This window comes from Argiope bruennichi, chromosome 8 (genome assembly GCF_947563725.1).
Source record: "Argiope bruennichi chromosome 8, qqArgBrue1.1, whole genome shotgun sequence".
NCBI classification, from domain to species: domain Eukaryota; kingdom Metazoa; phylum Arthropoda; class Arachnida; order Araneae; family Araneidae; genus Argiope; species Argiope bruennichi.
In genome coordinates, this window is record NC_079158.1 from 105,480,418 (window position 1) to 105,502,863 (window position 22,446).

General features: G+C 26.1%; 1 protein-coding gene across 4 annotated transcripts in view; it reads right to left on the reverse strand.

Annotated features, from left to right (window-relative positions):
* The window catches only part of LOC129981204 (muscle-specific protein 300 kDa-like), a 293,675-nt gene that overhangs the window by 104,182 nt on the left and 167,047 nt on the right, over positions 1-22,446 (reverse strand). For 3 of the 4 annotated variants that reach the window (XM_056091947.1, XM_056091945.1, XM_056091944.1), the window contains exons 35-59: positions 22,078-22,211; positions 21,779-21,968; positions 20,609-20,935; positions 20,368-20,520; positions 20,095-20,259; positions 17,644-17,861; positions 16,957-17,065; positions 16,475-16,615; positions 15,251-15,412; positions 14,256-14,579; positions 13,581-13,724; positions 13,297-13,461; positions 12,577-12,695; positions 11,527-11,734; positions 10,859-11,011; positions 9,818-9,982; positions 8,361-8,684; positions 7,454-7,606; positions 7,185-7,337; positions 6,453-6,680; positions 5,539-5,637; positions 4,590-4,742; positions 4,253-4,417; positions 3,193-3,516; positions 2,184-2,258 (exon numbers count right to left, since the gene is read on the reverse strand). In XM_056091947.1, coding sequence (XP_055947922.1) covers positions 2,184-2,258; positions 3,193-3,516; positions 4,253-4,417; positions 4,590-4,742; positions 5,539-5,637; positions 6,453-6,680; positions 7,185-7,337; positions 7,454-7,606; positions 8,361-8,684; positions 9,818-9,982; positions 10,859-11,011; positions 11,527-11,734; positions 12,577-12,695; positions 13,297-13,461; positions 13,581-13,724; positions 14,256-14,579; positions 15,251-15,412; positions 16,475-16,615; positions 16,957-17,065; positions 17,644-17,861; positions 20,095-20,259; positions 20,368-20,520; positions 20,609-20,935; positions 21,779-21,968; positions 22,078-22,211 — 4,551 coding nt within the window. The remainder of the gene's footprint in view (positions 1-2,183; positions 2,259-3,192; positions 3,517-4,252; positions 4,418-4,589; positions 4,743-5,538; positions 5,638-6,452; positions 6,681-7,184; positions 7,338-7,453; positions 7,607-8,360; positions 8,685-9,817; positions 9,983-10,858; positions 11,012-11,526; positions 11,735-12,576; positions 12,696-13,296; positions 13,462-13,580; positions 13,725-14,255; positions 14,580-15,250; positions 15,413-16,474; positions 16,616-16,956; positions 17,066-17,643; positions 17,862-20,094; positions 20,260-20,367; positions 20,521-20,608; positions 20,936-21,778; positions 21,969-22,077; positions 22,212-22,446) is intronic. The other variant, XM_056091946.1, reaches the window with a different exon arrangement.

The following is a 22,446-nucleotide window of genomic DNA, read 5'->3' on the forward strand; positions in this document are numbered from 1 at the left end:
GGTATCAGATCCTCACACATCCATGGATTTTTAAGGAACTCAAATTTATAACCCTCCTATCCCAAAGCCGGGATCTTACTACTAGGTGACCGCGGCCCCGCAACAGTCTCTGAAATTATTTTAAAAATTTATATTTTCGTTCACATCATATTTGGTTACTTTTCTCTTCTGAAAGTTCAATAATAGTGAAATAAAAGTCCGAAGGAAGAATATGAAAAATGAATCAACAAGTACGTAATTTGTTCACTGCGCTTAGGAAAGTGTCACGTTAGAAGATGAAGAGCCACATTTTCTTACCTTTAATTCTAGAATAAGGGACAGGGAATTTTGCACAGTCTGGAGCCAGATAGTGGCATTTTGATGGTAAGTAGACTAGGGCAGAATAAAATTTTTTCGCCACTTGTCGAAATCAGTATTTTCCGAAGTGGGAACAGATCCCATTGCTTGGTATTTGTTTCGACTTTTATTCATATTTTTTTAAGTGACACCAAGCACTAGGCTTTGTATTCTTAAAGTTCCCTGAAATTGGCAGTCGGGGCAGCTATAACCCTCTTGGTCTCCCAGCTGCTACGTCATTGGTGCCCGGCTAAGTGATATTGTTTATCTCCGTCTCTTCATTCAAAGTTTCTTGATCCCACCTCCCCCAATCTTTTCTTGTTGGCTATCTTTTGGTTTTGTTTTTGTATTGCCATGACGTTAACATATCTGATTTAATTGCATATCGTTTTTTTTTTTTCCTTATAAGAATCCATTCGTTAAAAAAAAAAGTACTTTTTTATTTTCTGTTATAGAATTCAGATAACCACAATTAAAATTTGTGGACTATTTATAACTAAAGGTTGCTTTTTTTTTCAAAATTACATTTCAAATGTATTCCTTTGAATGTTGAATTTTTGAATTGAGTTTCAATTATATTCTCTCTATCTTCGCTGCTTGATTCTGATTTGAATAAGTTTTATCTGACCATTGTTTAGAGAATAGTTATTAACTAACACAATTACGAACTAAACAAAAAAAAATGTAAGATAATTTTTAAAATTCTTATAAATTTAATGATATTTTTTTAGAAAAACAACTTACCGAAATAATTTATTTCAAAGCAAAATGTAATTAAAATTATTTGATCAATATATTTTTAACTCTATTCATTTCGATACTATTTATAACAAATTTTTAATTTCCAGGGATGATAAGGTTAAAAAAATTTCAATAAATTTTGTTACCAGTATTTATAAAAATATGTCAGATATAAACATATCAATTTTGTTAAACATTTTTTATTAAAAAAAGTCACAGTTTTGGGAATTATGGAATCAGTTTCTGGAATATTCAATTATTATAATTTCCTTAATCCTTGTACGTCATTTCCTCTTTAGTTAGTTCTATGAATGTTCTAGAACATTCTACATGTATATATAAGAGCTTGATTTGTAGTAACCGAGGTCTTTGGTTTACTTTAAATAAAGTGATATTGTTCAAAAGTGTTCTCTTCTTAAGCCTATAAACGTGACAAGTTTGGTGGACAATTTTGTTACCAGTATTTATAAAAATATGTCAGATATAAACATATCAATTTTGTTAGACATTTTTTATTAAAAAAAGTCACAGTTTTGGGAATTATGGAATCAGTAAATAAAGATAGACAAGTTCACCAAAATGAGTATTAAACTAACATGCAATCTCTTAAAGGCATGCAATTACAGATCCATTCATCTTAAAATATACATTTTGTGCAATATTACATGAATGAACAATATTTAACAGTAATGCTTATAATTAAAATCTAAACAAATACGAAAAATAACAATAAATGCATCTGCATAAAAATAGTACTTGGTTAAATACTTTTTACAATTTTCAACACTATTTAATAGCAATTTTGGTTAATAATGCATGTATATATTTATTTAAGACCATTGATTTTTACTAAGTTAATTTTTTTAACATTTTCCAGCCTTAACAAGGAATTCAGTGATGGTTTCTATTGAGAATTCAAAGAGAAGTTTTAAAATTTGGCGATTTGTAAAAATGTCAAGGAATATATATTAGAATGCTTAAAATATTTAAAAAAAATATTTTACTTTTTTAAAATACCCCATTATATAATTTAACATTTGTAGAATTATTAAGAATATTTAGTAAAATATGTTTTACAAGACAGAACTTAACTACTGCTAACTTACTTGTTCTGGTGATTCCACTATCTTAGAATGTGAGATAATAGCTGATTCATTTGCCAAAATATCTTCAACCGACATCTGATACAAGCAAAGAAGCACCCAAGATGCAGTGAGGTAAAAACATGCATTGCAAAATGATAAAATAAAGTGTTAGGCATACTAAAACTACTAAAACCAAAAACCTTTATATGGTCCACAAGCATGCTACTATAAATGCAATCATAAAAATATTTCTTAATACAGAACTTTATTTATATATAAAATATTAGATAACAATTATTTCAGGTTATAATATTTTTTTTTAATCTCATGATTTAAATATTTGTATACTTGAGATTCATTTCATATAATACTGCTAACACAGTAAACATGATTACTGGTTATTTAAGTTAAAATGTAATACTTTCTCATTTTCAAATGATAACATTTTTTTTTTTTTTTTACATTTTTGAGTATGCTAATTTTGACAAAAAATACTTTTTACATAAAATATTATATGTTAAATGTTTATAATTAGATTCATACTAAAAAAAATAAACTAATCAGTACTTTCAGAAAAAATTATTAATAAATTTAGAAATTTATTAATTTTTTAGAATTTAAAAATTTTTTTAAAGATTTCTTTCAAGATATTTTGAATAACATGTTTTCATGTAACAATTAGCATACAATTATTTTTTAAAAATAATTATCCAGTTTTTCTGAAAGAAAAATAACCAACAAGGACAGCATTTTTTTTTTTTTTTTTTTTTTTTTGTATTAGAGGTTTAATGTAATCATATGAGAAGATTTCTAAAATACAATTACTTATATTCATGGATTTTTATAGTGCATGTTATATTAAAAATCAAAATTTAATAATAGCATGCAAGGTTTATATAACCTAGGCAATGGTTAATAATTAATCCTCTAGCTTCTATCTAAAATATAAATAAAAAGCAGTTCCTAAAGATAAAAAGGCATGCATATCACATCAGATTAGATAATAATAATAATAATAAAGAAAAGTAACCTGGAATTTGTCACGTTGCTCAATTTTCTCATCAAGTGTGGTTTTTAAGACAAAATCTTTAATCCTTTGTTCCATATTTTCAAGCCAAGATGTCATCGCATTGCATTTTTCATCAAAAGTTTCCCATTGTTTAAATTTTTCTGTCATTTCTCTCAAAGTTTCATCAGTTTTTGTTGCAATATCTTGATACCTCTTCTCAAATGCAGCATGGCTCTTAGTCAACTGTTCAAAGTCACGTGTTGCAATGACATCGGAAAGTTGCTGGACATGCTTTCCATATAACTGAATTTTATCCATACCTTCAGGTAAATGTTCCTTCAAATTCTACAATAAGAAATGAAAGTGAGTTGATTATTTTAAACTTTAAAATATATATAATTCTATAACAGGCACAAAATATATAAACAAAATTTTTATGAATGTAATCAATTTAATTTTATGAAAATATAAAATGATCACACGCTATAATTCTCTGGATGTTTGGACTACAAATTTTTAAACATTGAAGGTAATGTTCTTAATGAATTAATAACGAGTATATAATATGAAAACTCTGAAGCAAAATTAACAATATAATTAATGGGAAAGAAATAATTTACAACTGAGAAATAAAACAAATTTTATTAAATGTTTATTTGATTTTTCAAATATTGTTATAAATGATATATTATTCAGGAGTTATTTAATATAAAGATAAAATAATTGGACAATTATGAAGAAATGTAATATTTTTAATGATATTTTATGATAAAGATTTATTAAGCTTTTGACGTTCATTACATAATAGTACGAGAAATTACATAAAAATCAACTATTTTTAAAACCTTCGACCTATTTCTTGTTTAATTTTACTATTTCAATAGCTAAGCATAACCCCCTCCCCACTACCTTATAGAAATTTTATTCACATTCTTAAAAACCATATTAAGAATGCAAAGATATTTGCACAGCGTATGTTAGTATTAAAATCTATTATTAGAAAATAATTTTATTAGCTGGCTTTTCAAGAAGAAATGTAATAAGGATGAATGTAGCAATGTAGTAAGGATCTAATACTAACCCTTAACTGTTCTTCTTTAGCTTTTAGAACTGTACGATTTCCAGCAAAATCTGAGCAAAGAATTAATTGTTCTTCATTCTTCTGGCACCACTCTTCACAAACATCCTTCTGATCTTGGCATTGTTGATATAAGCTAGACAGATGTTCCATCTTTTCAAGGTGTTCCTAAAATTATTCACAGCAAAAAACATTAAATATATTCTGAAAACTATTTAGGAATTTTATTAAAAAAACATTTTTAAAGAACTTATAAGTTTTCTAAAAGAATAATTTATTTACATGTTAAAAAACCTCAAGAGCTGAAAAATTGTATTCAGTTATTCATTCTTTTTCTTACCTTAATAACAGTGACTAAGTTATTGAATCGAGCAGTAGCTTCAAGAATGGATAAAGGCAAATCTTCTTCCTTCATTAGTGGTGCTACTGACTGAACTTTGGATTGTAGGAGATCTAACTGCCTTTTATGAGGCTCAGTTTCCTGTGTCAATGCCTAAAATAAAAAATATAATTTTTATTAATAATACATTTTAAATAAAATGTAATAATTCTACCAATAATTTTTAACTAATTGTAAAGGAATACTTTTTTATTATTCTTTTACAATTAATTATGTTTTTTGAATTAAAATTCTCATAAAATTTTAAACTTAAACAGAATGGAATGTATATAAAAAAAGAATAACTTTTTACATTGAATTTCAAAATAAAAATTATCACTTTATTTAGTTATTGATTTTTCATTACATTCAGTATAAGGAAGCTAAACACATCAAAACTTCAAAAAGAAATGCAGTAATGCATAAATAAAACAATGAAATTTTTTTTATTGTTTTTAGCCAGTTTTGGAAGCGATTTTAAGCAAAATAATTGAAATTAATTTTAAAAGATTTTATAAAAATTCGGCATAAGAATAATTAATAGATTGTCACAATTTCTTTTAAATACTACATTTAATCGAGTGGATAATTGTATAGAATGTAGTCTTCAAACAAACTGAAAAAAGATATAAAAAAAGGTTTAAAAATGAATGGAAATAATTTTTTTAAAGAGTTTAATGACACATTTTTATTTTAAGGCTAATAACCACAACTAAGGCAACAAATTTTTAATTCAGTTAGCTTCCATGTTCTTATCACTGAAGGATATTTTTATGTATGTTGTAATTTTAAAATTCTAATATGATTAAAGCAGCAACTGAAAAATTATTCGGAGAAGTATGAAATAAGATAGACGATTTTAACAATTAATAGAAAAAAATGATACAAGAAAATTACAAAATTGCATTACTTTATATTTCAATAGGCGAGGATTTATATCTTGAAGGGACGGGAGGTTTAGATCATGTGATGACAGTGTGCGATCTGCCGAGTCCATCCAGTTCAAAATCTGAAATTTTTTCATTAAATACATAAGAAATCAAAGGAATATAATCATAAGATATGTATTTGACCCAGAAATAAAATTTAGCAAGCATTACACAATTTATATAATTTGAATCCGACTACAAAATAAACTGAATTCTTTTAAATTTGAATCAAATTTTCTTCGCTTACAGTTTGATATATGGCAGTAAAAAATCATAATATAAAGTATACGGTGTTATAAACCATATTAATAAAATTCATATAAATATATTAAAAATATTATATAAATTAATCAATATGATTTTTTTAACATTATCATCAAAGTATAGTAGTTAGAAACGAATTCAGCCTCTTCACTCATAATAACAAGTCTGAATTTTATATCGTTTAGCAAAATTATTGATATGTAGAGTCGTCGTCTAAAACATTAATTAATTTAAAAGATAACGATCACATTCATATCTGAAACATCTCAGGCGTCTCTTAAATGTTTATATAAAATAAAAATAAATATATAAAGTATCTTCTAATTTTTAATTCGATCAATCGTTATTTAAGAAATTAATACATTTCAATAGAAAAATAAAAAGCAAACCAAGAATAATAACAAATTTTAACATATAATGAATGTTAAAATAACTAGCAGCATTTAGTTTTTTGATAGCTAACTGTCCCAAGAAATTCTTCACCAAAGAAATTAAAATCCACCCAGTTTCACAAAAATGTGGAATCAAGTAATAATAAATTAAATAATAAAAACTTTGATAATTTTTTTAAAAGTTACTTCAGTTTTTGAATGGAAGTGCAAAACAATGACAATAAGAAAAATAAACTCACCTGCTTGAATGTATCTTTGAAGCTAACCCAGTGCTGATTAAGAGAGTCAAGCTGTCTCTGCACTTCTACTACACTATTAGAGAACAAGTCAAATTTGTCTCTTAGTTCTCTTAATCTTTCGCGAATAGTTTCCCGACCAGCTGTTGCAGTATCCTGATACAATCGTTCACCACTCTGAACAGTTTCACTTAATAATTGTTGACCTTGCATCCTATCATTGACCAATACCTAAAAAAATAAGCATTAAGTTGTATGTAAAATTTTTGAAATACTTTCAAGTTTTAAAAACGAAAAAAGGTTTTGTTTATTTTCAAATAACACAGTTTTAAACTTTTGCTTGTTATTTTAAAATCAGTGATATTTATTTTTGCAGGAAAGCAAAGAATAAAAATGAATAACTATTTCAATGTTAATGGCATATAGGATATTATATGATAGGATATATATATATATGAGTTTTTAAAAAATGAAGGAATCATATCATTTCAAATCATAATCGTATATCAAAATATGCAATAGAATATAGACTAGGTAGATAAAAATTTAATTAAAAAATAATAAACATAAAAAAGTTAATTAATTAAGAATTAATAATAATTTTGATCAAAATAAATTATAAAACAATATGATGCTGGCACCCAATTAATTAAAAACTGAAAATAAATAAATATCACATTACACATAAAATAAATTTCAAAATGAACTAAATAACGACATAAAAATAATATTCACCTGCAGTTTTATCATGCTTTGCTCAATACTTTCTTCTGTTTCAATATCAGTCAGAATTTTCTGACCTGCAGTCAGCCATTCAGAAAATTCGTCAGCTTTGCGTTCAAATGCCTTATGGTCTTGGACAATCAATTCCCATCGATGTAACAAGGTCTGAAGAAGTAATAAAATGGATTTTAAAAATTAAAAGAGTAACTTAAACAATAATTCAATTTTAATTCTTATACATGCTTTTCTTTTAAAATACAAATAGGCCTTAAAAAACATACCTTAGATAAAGATACTAAATTTTGATATCGAACATTAAGTTGTGATACATCGAACTTAATGCTTTCAACACCAGATGAATGGGTCAAAGAATGAGCTTCATCGGTCAGTGTATCCAAATCTTTCTGGCAGTACACAACTTTGTCATTTAAGTCCTAAATAAAAATAATAATTGTAAAATGTTGAATAGGAATAAGAAAAAAGTTACATCACTTTTAAGGATTCTCAATAAATTTTGAAAAAATTATATAAAGAAGGTATGGAAACAAAGAGAAATACAGGAAATAAAATAAAAGTATAGGTATGGATCTCTAAGTAATTCAAGGGAAAAATAAACCTATGTAAGTTCTTGAACAGAAACCTGAAATTAATATTAATTCAAAAATGATAGCAGAAATTACTAACATATATTTATATTATTATTCATTAAATAATATGATGAATTTACATATTTTTTAAAATTTTATTGGTATTTGAACAACTTATTCATTTTCATGAATCTTACATCACATTTATATGAAATTTGTATTTACGTAAGTTTGAAGCTTAAATTAATATTTATATAATAATAAAGTATAAGACAAATACAATAAAGGCATATGTTGAAGGTGCTGGATAAGAGTAATTACATTATAAAAGTAATGTTACATTTTAATTAACTTGCATATTCAGAATATAAATTCAATTGCTGAATATCTAAGGTATATTACCCTTATAATATAAGGTATATAATAATAATTAATATATAATTATAAGGTATATTGCCCTTTTAACAAATTTATTTTAAACAGTGACATTAGATTATTTTAAAATTTTCATATTATTAACCAAGACAGTAAACAAAAACATTAATAAAAATCAATGACAAAAAAAAACAAGATTTTATACAAAAACAAGAAAAATATTTACCTTTAATATTGCATATTGAGTTTCCTTTTCTTCCAATGTAGATTGCAGCTGAGGCTTCTTGAATTCTGCATCCATATCTTTGAACCATTTATTCAGAGTCTGCATATTCTTTTCAAAACTTGTCCATTGCTGAATGACATTTGTTAAATTACATTTGCTTTCCATTAATGCTGTATTATATTGGCTCCATGAGTCAGATAATTCTTTCATTTCATGCCGCAGAATTTCACAACCATGTTCACTTGTATTCTTGCATACAACAGTACACAATTTTTCTAAGTCTGCTAGCATTTTGTCACCTTCAGACTGCTTGCTCATTAGATCCTAAAATTTATATATTCAGACTTGATTAGATTGAAATCCTTAAACAGAATCTTTGATCAATAATTTGAATGCAGTTTTATTATGTTTGTTAAAATATCATAAAAAACGTAGATTTAATAAAAAGAAAATTTGCATTAATTTTTGAGTAATTAATTGAATTAAGAACTAAAGAACAAAGAGACTTAATAATGCTTGAGATAATAAAAAAACAATATTAAAAAGGCTTCAAAATTTATTTCTGATTTTTTGAAGTGATAAACCTATATGACAATTTATAAAATTAAAATTTATTATTTTGCTTTTAAAGAAAAAATTATATGAATACCTATGTAAATTTATGCTTTTAAAATTATGCTTGGCTTTACCCAAGAAGAATCATCAAGAATATTTTACTAAAATGATTAAAAATTAAATTTTCACAAGATTTTTTTTGGCATAGTTTAACAACAGTGTATTTCAAGTGTTTTTACCTATAAATTTTAGATATACTAAGAGCTATATTTCTTGGCCTAGATTAACATTCTATTTTTTAAGAAAAACAATCTTTTAAAAATGTAAAGTTAACAAGAACCTATTTCCTTATTCACTAAAATTCAGATCAAAGTAATGCAATGATGAATAGCATAGCAGTGATTTTATTTGGAATCATTAATTAAAGTGTGTAGCACCTCTTTTTCCCCTTGAGCAGAGAGCGCCCCCTTGTAGCGTTTTAAAAGAAGCCCCTTGTGTCGTTTACAGACAAGCAGTTTAACAAGAGACCTGCATACTGAGGTCGACTTTTTCCTATGCACAATCCCTTGCGCTAACGCCGAATACTTTCGGTTGGAAACAGTGGAATCCCTCCACCATAATGTTTTCTTTCACCTAATTGTCTATGTGTGTTTGTAAATTTTGTAGTGTAGCCGTGTTTGTGTAGATTAAAAATATTATATTTAAAACCGGGCATTTCATTAGAAAATTACAACACAATCACTATAAGTGTTATATGTATTATACTTAAAAGAAAAATGCACTCAAGTAATAAATAAAGATAGTAAAATCCTAAAACTATACAAGTTTAATACAGTAAATCGATGCAAAATATGAAAATAAAAGAAGTTTATTCAAATCTTTTTGAGAAACTAGACGCTTACTTTCAAAATATTAAGACGACTGACAATGATGGCTTTTTCTCCAGAAGTATCTTTGCATTCCTGCAGTTTAATGTGGGATGTAGACAAAAATTCCTGGAATTTTCGGTAGTCATCCAGATATTTCTGATGATCATTAATACTGTCCTTTAATTTTCCCAACAGTCCCTAAATTTAAAATGGTTGAAAGAAAATTATATATAAAAATTAACATAAAAATTAAAAAGTAAAAATTTTAAAAGTTAATAATATGAAGCAAGAGAAAATCTCTAAAGTTTAGAAAATGAAAATTGTTCGTTTCTCAATATCTGGACAAATATATAGATATATATATATATTGCCATATGAAAAAATGACGATTTTCTATCGTAATTTTTACATCGTACTCCATTTTATAAGAAAAAATATTTAAAATCCAGCAAGATTTTTTTTTGTCATTTGAATTAAATTTTTTGTAAAAACTCTTTTTCTTTCTTGTTGTTTATTATAAATACCCTGAAGTTACAATGGATTAAGAGGAGGACAATTAGTATTATTAGTTTTAAACAATGGATTAAGAGTTACTATATAAAAAAAAACACCTCCATTTTAAATGAGTTTATTTTACGAAATGGTTTACATCATGAAATGCATTCAGTATGGTTCACTTAAAAAAACAGCAACATATATTTTTCACTAAATAAAGCAGTTTTTTTTTTAATCTTAAAAATATCATTACCTTCTCTTTATTACTATAAACCTAGCAATAAAAGGTTCCAAAGTAACTATATTTTTCTATATATAGATAAATAATAATTATAAGTACTTACTTAGATATAAATAGCTAATATATATTTTTTTAAACTACATTTTTGTGATATATTATAATTTTTTAAATATCCTAAGGGCATCTTTTAAATTATTCTGCCATTTCACGAAAAAATAAATGCTTCAACTATGGAAAAATATTACTTTAATGTAACAACATGAAAGCTAATAATATTGATCTAAAAATGCTTTTAACAGTGAAAGTGTTTTTGATAACGCATAAGATGAAATACTAACCTCCGATTTTGTGCACATGGCATTATACATCATTTTGACATCGTGAATGTATGATGGAATAGTATTGTCACCAGTTACGGACATCAGTTCGTTCGCTTTGTCACAAACAGCTTCAAGCAATGGTTTGTGGGAAAGAATATCTTGGTGTATCACCTAGAAATAAAAGTAGGTTATCACAAAAAAAAATTAGCTGATAATTTTACAAAAGAATAAAACAATTATTAAATAAAGATAAAAAATATTTTAATGTACTAGAATGTACTTAGCCTCTAACAACTCATGGAGTAACCAAGAAATGTTAAAATATTATCAACAATTTCCTTGAAAACTAAAGCTCATAGACTACTTAAATTTTCATATATTATCAGCCAATAAAAGAATAAATAATAATATATTTTATGGTAAGAATATAAATTTAATTTTCCTCCCTTCTTTTTGTGATTCTTAGTTTTAATTAAAACTAAAAATTGAATTTGATAGTCAGTAGTTCATTTTATCTAAAATAAGGCACTATTAAAAATATTACAGTTTATTTTAAAGAGACAGAGATATTTTGAACTATAACTATTGTTTTAATTTTAAAAATTAGAATATAAATTAAAAATATTATACTAAAGAACTGAGAAATCAAAGAGAACTTGACAGTTATGAAACAAAATGAAGATTACTTTTTGACTTTGGAGTTGAGCTCGCTTCTCTTGTATTGTAGATTTAGGTTCAGTATGTTGCTGAACAGACAATCCCACTTCTTGCAACCATTTTGATAATCTCTCTTGTCCTTGAGAAAAGGATATAAGCTTTTGAAGGCACGAATCAACAGCTCTCAAAGATCCATTACATTTTTCTTGAAGAGATTCCCAATGTTTTTGAAGACTCCTAAGCAAATAGAAATTCGATTTTATTTACCACCTATGAATAGATGCATTCATTCTTCCTATAATATAATTAGTGTATTCCTAGTTGTATTGGAATAGTGTTAAGTGCAACAAATGAGATTAATTCAATCAAAACAGTAGGAGAGAAAAATCTGCGTGGTATAAGAGACATCGAACTTTATGAGGTTGTGCTCTATGAAAAACGTATTTTCTGAATGACTTAGTGAACATAAAAAAATGTCATAACTTTTTTATTAAAAAAAAAAGCTACCACTTCAAAACTAAAACAAATGTCAAATAATTAATTTTAATCAATACCAATCTTTAATAGAAATTAACTTATTTTCATTTGTATTAACACTTTCATTGGCATTATACTTTTGAAATCTGTGTTTGTGTTTTCATATTTTTTTGGTTTTTATGTTACACATATAACTTTTATTACGCCTTTTTTTGTCTTTTTAAATGAATTATATAAATTTTAATAGCATTCATATTATATATTTATTTATAAATATTAATATCTAAATAATGCACCTCTTTCTTTGTACTATTAAACTGTACCAAAAATTAATACCAGAAAAAGAAGTATTAACATGAAATGTATATTTAACAACAAATTTATTAATAATGTTACTTAAAACTCTGATGACAAGCAGAGCGAGCATATAAAAGTTAAGATTTGAATACTAAGATACAATTAAAATGTATTAAAAAATAAAACACATATTTAATAACTGTAATACATTAAAAATATATTAATACTAAAAGAATATTGGAATTTACAAAAAAATGTACTATTTTTTTATGTAAAATTATGCATGAATTGATTATTGATTTTACCTAATTTTTTGACGAATGATCTCTCTTCCCTCAGGAGAAGTTGAAGAATAAAGCTTCTCACCTAGTTCAATTGTTGTTTCGATATGATACAAGTTTTGAGATAATTGGTCACTTAAAGTCTAAAAAAAATCAAAATATATTTAATGACTGCTTAATCATATAACAAAAATATTTTATTTCATATGGAAATAATGAATAAAACACACACATTTACAATTTATACAAACTATTTATGCACAGAATGAAACATATTTGTGCAATAAACATGTTTGCAATATTTATATTAGAATTAAGCAAAAGTTTGTAATAACCAATATTTCTTTTAAATACATTACTTAGATGAGAATTTAGAATCTAAAAGCTGATTAAAACTGACAATTTTTTTATACTAGTATGACAAAGTACATATGCAATTTCGTGTCCAAAGAAATTATTTTATAAATGCTTAAGTGAAATAAAATCAAAGAAAACAGTTAATATAATATTATCAAATCATAAGTGTTTTTTGACAAATATAGCAAACAGATAAAATGTACACCAAATTTTAGTTTCAGTAAGATTTTGAAACAAATCAATATACTTACTGAATTTTTAAAGAAAAATTGTTAATTAATTACTGAGAACATTATAAAAACTGATTGTTGGTTTCAGCACATAAAATAGATAAATATAAAAAATATTTGCAAAGTATTATTTTTTTTAATTCTAAAAAAATCCTACTTCTAAAGCTGCTTTCCTCTCCTGAAGAACTGTCATATCTCCAAATAAGATGGAATTTTCTTGTAACTTCTTTTCAGGTTCTTCTAACCATTTTAAAACTTCTGCCAGTTTCTTCTCAAAGTATTCATGCTCTTTTACATATTGTTCCCATTTTCTCACAGAATCCTGATAAAAATATTATATAATTTTAATGTAATGAAGTTTAAAAATCACTAAATTGAAAAAGTAGTACAGCAATGGTTAGTATTTTTTTTTCATAATAATTAAATATATTCAAAACTTACTTTTGCAGCATTCTTCAGACTTTGATACTTATTTAGAATTCTAGACATTCTAGCAGCCAAAGCAGTGTCTCCTCTCAGTTGCTCAGTTTTAGCAGCAACAGAGGAAATTTCAGTTTGCTTAGATAAAATTTCACTTTCCATATTCTTAAAAAATAAACAAAACATTATTGTAACAAAACTAGAAACACACATACAGAAAAAAAAACGCAGGAATGAGAACTTTGTATTTGACAATAATAAAAAAACACATACATGCTCACATTTCTCAATAACCTATTAATTAATATCAAAAGATTTTTAATACATTGCATGAACAATTTACATACTAAACAGAAATCGATATAATAATTTTCCAATATCCAAAAAGAATAATTTCTGCTTTTAAGAAACTCTAATAATATAAAAACTCATATTTTTTATGAGTTACTTGTTGGTCTTTTTAATGACATGTCTGTAATTTCCGATTTAAGATATATGAATATAATATAATGGGAGAATACAAGACAAAATTTTAAAATGCAAATCATGGATATACTGATTCGATTTAAAAAAAAGAAGGTATCGTTAAAATTAATTTCTAGCCAGTTTTATGTTTCAAAAAAAATATTGTCACAATTGCGCGATAGTTATATTTAAAATAAAATTCCCATTATTAAGATATCAAAAATTACTTACCTTTACATTTTGTAGTTGAGCTTGTTTAGTTTCAAGGTTGCTGCGCAAGTTTTGTTCGCGTAATAAATGTTCTTTCATAGCTAACCATTCTTCAAGGCTTGAGACCTCAGCTTCACAACTTCCACGATCCTCAACTGCATTTGAAAGTGTGTCGTGAGCATTCTGACATTGTTTCATGAATGCTTTCCATTGCTCTCTCGCATCATTCAATTCAGATTTGAGAATATTGTGACCTCTCGCATCAGTATGTTGCAAAACTTCGCCAAGCAGTTTCTCCAGATCGTCCAGCTTCTGTTTTCCTTCTTCAAGTGAGCTCAGCACAGTCTAAGATTAAAGTAATTTTATTGTCTTAAATGTTAAGCAAGGTTTTTTTAAAGAGTTGAGATATTAAAATAATAATGCTGGTCTTAAAAATAATTAATGCAATGCATCCTTCCTTTACTTCAGCCAATATACAACATTAAATTAAAAGTAATACTTTCATTGATATTTAACATTGTGTATTATTCCTACTTTCATTTTGATAATTCATATTGGCAATTTGACACCAATAAATTATTTATTTAAATGCGTTTATGGGTTAACAGCTTTATTAAAAATGCATGGCATATAATAGAAAATATAAATTCTTTAAAAGATTTTAACAAATTGAAAGCTATCACTTTTCCAAACAATTAGTTGAAGGTCAGCTTTTCAAATAAAGGCATTCAAATTTACACAAAAAGTAATGAAATAAATAGCAAAATATTATTTTCTTTTTTTCAGGAATAGTTTCACTTCATGCTTCAGACTTAAAATTAGGCTCAATTATTTAAAAATTAGAAATGGGAATAATAATGACAGTAAAAAGTTAAAAATAATAAAGAAAGAAAAATGCATATGAAAGTACTTCTATAGAATAAACGAGCTTTTATTAAAATCTATTTTCTACAAATAGAGATAAAATAAGAGAACGATTCAGACTTAGATAATATAGAAAAAAATTTAATCCATACCGATAAAGCAATTATCTTCACTTTTAAGCTCTCGATATCGCCTTGTTCTACATTTGTGTCAACAGCTGCTTTCAGAGAAGACAACCAGTCTTGGAAATGTTCAAGTTTCACAGCGTATCCTTCATGTTCAACAACATGCTGATCACAAGTATGCACACGATCCTAAAAGTTTTACAAGCACAGTTAAAAATATATTGCAGATTCAATAAGAATAGATAGGAATGGTAAACGAAAGATATATATATATATATATATATATATATATATATATATATATATATATATATATATATATATATATATATATATATATATATATATATATATATATATATATATATATATATATATTAATTTAATTAAAATCCTAATTAATTTTCTAATTTTTATCTTAAATCAGCCCATGATAACTTCATCCTGATCCAAATCGCACTTTTTATTTAATTACTTCTAACAAGCGTTCTAAAAATTGCTAATACTATTGTTTCCCACACCATGAGAGAAGGCATAAAAAGCCTTAGCACCTATGCATCCATTTCAAAGATATCTAAGATTTCCTTCCTAAGTCGACAAGTGTCAAAGATATCCCTGTCAGAACTCATAATAAAATCACTGAAGGGAAAATTTTCTGTCACTTTGCTCCTGTATTTTGGAGCAGACATACATGTTCCGGTTTTGCCCTAGTGTACAAATCACAACTTTCCTGGAAAAATAAATCGAAGTTAAATTTCAATGGCCTCTTTCTGTCGATTACGTAACTACCAAAATTATATATATATATATGTTTGATATGATTTTTATTAAATTAAAAATCAAAACTAAAAATGATTCAAAATAGTGTTTTGACAAAATTAATTCAATTATAGTCTTCAAGGACAATCAAAATATAAATTGAATGCAATGATTGTTAAAATAAATAATGAAAAATATTCATTAGTTATAATAATTCAATAATTTGAAATCTGAGGGGGGGGGGAAACTGAAAGAACAATTTTTAAAAATATCTATAATCAATTTTAATAATTAAAAGCAGAATTTCATGAGAAATTATTAAACAATTACTAATCAGCTCATTGTAATTATCTTTTTGGCTCAAAATTACTTTTATTCTGGTACAAAGATAAAATCGATTATTAAATCACAAACCAAGAAATGGTGAATAATTTTTTTTTTCTTGAAGTTATCACATTTTTTTTATATAAAAATAAATGTGACCAGATATACCTTTGCAGCAGATATTAAGCTGTTATATTGCGCTTGGAAGTTTTCAATGTTTTGTTTTGGTGCTGATTCTGGTAAGGTCGCAGCTTTTTCTTTTAATTTGGTTATTACTGTTTGATATGCCAAAATCCCTTGTGCGACAGCCTGAAAGAAATGAATAATATAAATGATATGAAGAAATCAGACCTTACAAATATTCAAACTTATTGCCATTCCTTAAAATTTGAATATTATTTGAAAAAATTTAAAAAGGCATTTAAGCAAATTATTGAAAAATAATGATGCAACATGAGATTGAAAAATAAAATAAACTTTAAATAACTATTATACAAAAAGCATAACCATTTAAAGGATTTTCTACAATAGTTTTAACGGATGAAATAATGATTTGCAGGCATTTTATTTTGCATCTGCTAATTACATTTTTAATCAGGATTCTAAAGATAAAGGGAAGATCACAATTACTTTAAGGGAAAAAAAATTACCTTGAAATTCTGAAGTTGCAATTTTTTCTCAGCTAATGTAGGTTTTAATTGCACTTCACTTGTCATTTGTCCAGACAATTCATTCAGCCAAACTCCAACTTGTTTACAACTAAAAAAAAATTGGATTTTAATCAGCACTACGAGGAAATGCAGAAATAGAAGAACTAAAACTATTCTGCAACAACTTTTTTTAAACCAACTACCTTAATGAAATACCAGTTCAAATAATACAAGTAATAATAATTAAAAATTCTTAGACAGAGATTCATTTTTTCCATGCAAAAGTAAAATTATTGTTCTTTAAATAGCAATTAGTGCACAAATTAATTTTTAAATTATCATCACGATCAACAAATAACTAAAAAGTATTTCAAAAACTTCACAATTATATTGAAATTAACAATCTAATTCATAACACATTGAAAATTTCGAATTAAATTTTTATAAAAGCACATGATCAACATACAGTTCATAATTTTCATTCTTCTTTTCACTATGCAGACAAAAAAAATTATTATAATTGAATAGAAGCATATAAAAGTTAATTTAAAAACTAAGAAAGGAAAAAGAAAACGACACATTTTAAAAATATTCTTAAAATAATATTTATGAAATAAAAAATAATTAAATAGAAATAGACAGTCTTTAGTTATCAAGTAAACCCAAGACAGCAGCAAAATCTCTTACCTCTCTTCAAACGTTCCCCATGCCATCAAAGCTGACTCAATGTTTTTGATGGTAGTGCTGACTTTTTCCCACTTGTCATCCCACGAATCTCTCAAGCATCTCATCTCTTTTCGTATTTGATCTCGTCCTTCCATGCTCAGACTGAGGTAAATTAGTTCTCCAGCATCTGTCACAGATGACAGTATAGGTGTGTTCTGCTCTTTCTTAGAAAGCAGTTCCTACAAAACATAATTATCGACAAAATTAATAAAAAGAATTAGAGAAATTTCATTATAGCAGTTTGAGGTGATATAAATATTATTGCAATAACTTCTCTTTACTTTTCACTTTAACAGGATAACAAAACTTAAGCATACATTGATTTAAGATAAATTAAATTAGAGATAAATTTGATTGATGATTGTAAAAGAAGCTCTCTTAATTTTCCCAATTTTTTTACTTCCTTATTTCATTTTAAGAAAAAGAGAAAAGTTAAATCTCAAAATAATACAAACTTAACTCTTTATCAATGGTGTGTTTTTCAAGAGGGGAAAGTAAATGGGAAATAAATGCTTCTGGTGCCAATCTTAGGGCACTGAAGCTGGATTAATAAATAAGTAAAGAAAGAAACCCACAAAGGACCCCCAAGGATTTATTTTTTATAATGTTTTTGGAGATTAATTTTATTATGTTTTCATTTAATTTACAAGGTTGAGCAATCGAGTTTGATCAAATAAAATCCATCAATTAATCACTTTAAATTCTGTAATATTAATCTAACAATATTCCTAACTAAATACTTTTGTAAGATTTGTTTTTCATTGTTTTAGACCTATAAAAAAATAAGTAGTTTTATAGTTTAAAAAAAGTTCCATTTTATAATTGAATAATATTTAAATTGTGCAAATAAAAAGTGTTGTCAATTTTCTACAATTTTATTTAAAATTACTTTTAAATTTAATTTCTTTTATGAGTAAGATACTCCCCCCCCTCATCGTTTTTTTAAAAACCCACCCAAAATCAAATGCTTTGTAATCTTAAATTGTCACTTATTATAAATTAAAACTGCTTATACAGAGATTAAAATTAATAAAACAAAAAAATCTTTTTTACTTTTTTTTTGTTTACTTTGGGAAGTGAAAATAGGAAGAGATCCAAGTCTTGTATTGCCTAAAGACCCTCCGCCCCCCTCATTGAACTTAATCTGGCCATGGACCAAGAAAGCATAATATCAGTGCATTTAAAATCTTTAAATATCAAGTATGAAAGATGGGTGAAAAAAATGATTAAGTTACCCAAAATATATAAATCTCTAATTATTTGAATTGATTTTGGGAGAAAAAACAAAAATGCCAGAATAGTGAAAGTAATAATGACAGTATGGTCAGTGGCCATGATACTCATTTTCCTAAAAGAAAACAAGTCATTTTAGCATTAGTCATGAATATATTTACTGTATTGCTCACACATAATCGTAATACATATATAGATGTAATGGGCTTCCATAAATAATTAAATTTGTAGTTCGTTTTTATGTTAATAATTTTATGTTGTTATGTTTTTTATGTTAAATATGAGTTCGTTTTTATGTTAATATTAAATATTTACAGTTTTTCAATAGTTTCTATGTTTTCTTAGCTTAATTTCTAGGATTATTTTTTTATATCTGACTTTTTTATGTATTTGTAATTTAACATAAAAATTTGGTGGAATCCATATTATATATGGACTCTTATATGAATCAACAATATATTCCCAAAACTAAAAGTTTGATGTAATTAGATAGTACAAAAAATAATCCCAAAGAAATTATTTGTTATTTTTAGCTGACAGAAAACAATGTCTAGAATTAGTTTCTTTTTTAATTTAAAAAAAAAAAAAAGTGAGCTTTGTTCTCAATTTTCATTTTACCTGAATTTTAAATGTTGTATATACTAAAAAATCTTGCTTCTTGAAAGAAAATTTTTATTGCTTGTGTAAGAAACAGGGAAGATTTTGAACTTACAATTTCTTCAAATTCATCTTAAAACGTACTGTAGTATTCTTTTTTTGTATATTTCCAAAAATAAATGGAATTCTCCTCTATCGTGCCATCTACTAGAATACTTTAAAATATTTGTATTCTTAATATGATCATATGAAAAATGGGAAACATATCAATATAAAGAAATTTATAACTAAAAAATATTCAGAGCTTTGACAATTTAAATAACTGGTGGTAATACATATATACATAATTAAATTAATAATTTTGTGTTTCATTTGTCATCTACCGACTACGGTAACGAAATATTTTTACGTATGCGATGTAAAATGTGCTAAAAAATTTTTAATTTCTTGAAATTACGAAATAACAACTGAGAGAATTTTGCATTTACTTTTTAGAAAATATTTCATACATTGATGAAGGTAAAAAAGCACCTTTTACTTTTTTTATATAATGAAAGGAAATGGAAATTTGGGATAACTTACTTTAAGAGATTGAAGCTTCGATTGCAATGCATCTTTATCACCAGAGACGTCAAAATCTGATTCTAATTGTTTATCCATTTCTCTTAGCCAGTTCTCTAATGTAACTTTGGATGTTTCGTACTCGTTCTTCACTTTCAACAGATTTTCCAATCTTCTTAAAGCTTCCTACAAATGAATGTAAAGAATTTATTTACGGGAACTCGTAATTAAACTAAATGTAATCCATAATTTATAGAAACTACATGGAAGATCAATACAACCAAGAGCAATTACCTGAAGAGTTCTTTCCAGAGCTTGATATCTAGATGTCACTTCCGATGTTTGAGTCTTCAGTCTAGCTTCAGGATTTTCGGCACAGATTTCTTGAATTATCTGAAGCAAGTCATCTAAGTTTTTCTTTTTAAGACTGACTTCACTCTGCAGACTCTGCATAAAAATATATTATTTTATGTAAGAAAAGTGCAAATAAAAATAAAAATATTCAAAAAGCAATACAGATTTAATCAAACCATACCTTGACAACAGACAGCTGCTGCTGGATGTCATTAAGTTCAACCTGCTGTGTAGTCACACTCTTTACTTTTGATTCCATGTCTCTCAGCCAAGCACTGAAGTCCTCGTACTCAGTTTCATACTTTTGCCATGCACTTAGATTTTTCAGCAGTGATGCTTTGATGGTGTCTATTGCAGAAACAAAAGACCCCCATTCACTACTGGTCTGATCAATGACAGACTGAATTTCTGCATGCTTTTCAGCAGGCAAGACTTGGATGACATTCGCAGCAGTGACTTCAAGTTTCGTTTTCTTGTTTTCTCCTTGCACCAGACTTGATTCGATTTCCTAGATGAAAGATAATGAAAATAAATAAAGGTATGAATTTTATTTCTGAAAAAGAAATATGTTTGAAATTATGGATGAAGATGTAAAAAATTCTACTAAAGAATTTTGAAACTAAACATTAGTAGCAGTAATAGCCAGCTTACAAATGAATAAGTGGTTGATAACACTTTAGTCACGGACTTATAAAAAAGAAATCGGTAAATAGGTATGAATAAAATCTTTTTTTTTAAACTATCTTTTAGAATTCAGACATTACCAAAAAAAAAATATCCAACCTCTTGCTTCCATCAACGGAATAGTTGATGGAAGCAAGAGGTTGTGTTTTTCAACAATTATTTCTGAATGACAAAAAAAAAAAAAAAAAAAAAAACTGTTTTATTTTACAGCGATTTTGCATCCAATATTGCCAACATAGCAATGACGTCACTTTATTGAAACTTTTTAGAGACGAATACAATATAAAATGTGTTTCAATTTTTTCTTTGGTACTTACTTACAGCTTCTAACACAACAGAATTTTTTTAAATAAATCCCAATAGCAGATATACAAACAAAATTACCATAAAAAATTCACAAAAAGAAATTTAATGCAAAAAAAAAAAAAAAAATTGCCTCTTTAATTGACATATTAACCATAATGAAAAGAGTGAACTTTAGAAGATTGAGATTTCAAAAAATATGCATTTCACAGTGAATTTAATTTTGTATATAAATGGAAAGTCGTTGAACGTTTTATATAATGATGGTTTTTATAATTTAAGGATATTGTGAATTCTATTAACGAAGATAAGAACGTTACATGGAAAAGATAGCAACACTATAATTCCCAAAAAGAATAATTACCTGTAACAAGCCTAATTTAGCTTCTAAACTGTAACGGTCTCCGACAAGATCAGGTTTACACGATGAAAGTTTTTCAGTATTTGTCAACATCCATCTCTGGAAGTCTTGAAGAGCTATTTGATATCGCCGCTCCACTGCTGAAGATAAGAAGCTGGCAATTTTTGATGCGGTAGTTTTAATTTTTTCATATCTATGCACATGGACAAAAAAAAGGTTATTATTATTTTTTACTTATTTTCAGAATGATAAATTCTTAATTTCTTAAATATGTAGAACAAAAATATTTCAATTTACATTACCTCTTCTGTAGATTACTGTTTTCTTTTTCAATGTATGAAGTGTCTAGTTTGGAATGTTTCTGTTTGGTTTGAGCAACTTTGGCATCCAATCTCTGAAATCTCTCATTGTATGCCAGGATCTCTTTCTGCAATTGCTATAAAAAGTTCAAACAATTATCAACTGCTTCTCAGTTGCTTACTATTCTTTTAATTAGGAAAGATTCTAAAAGCAATGATTTAAAAAATATACGGAAATAAACAAATTGTAATATTGCTACTCAAATGTACAAAAAGTAGTAAATAAAAAACATCATTTTGTTGATTTAGGGCATATTCATATCGCTAGTGGTAAAACACAAGATAGCTGCTAAGATATATCATGAGGTAGAA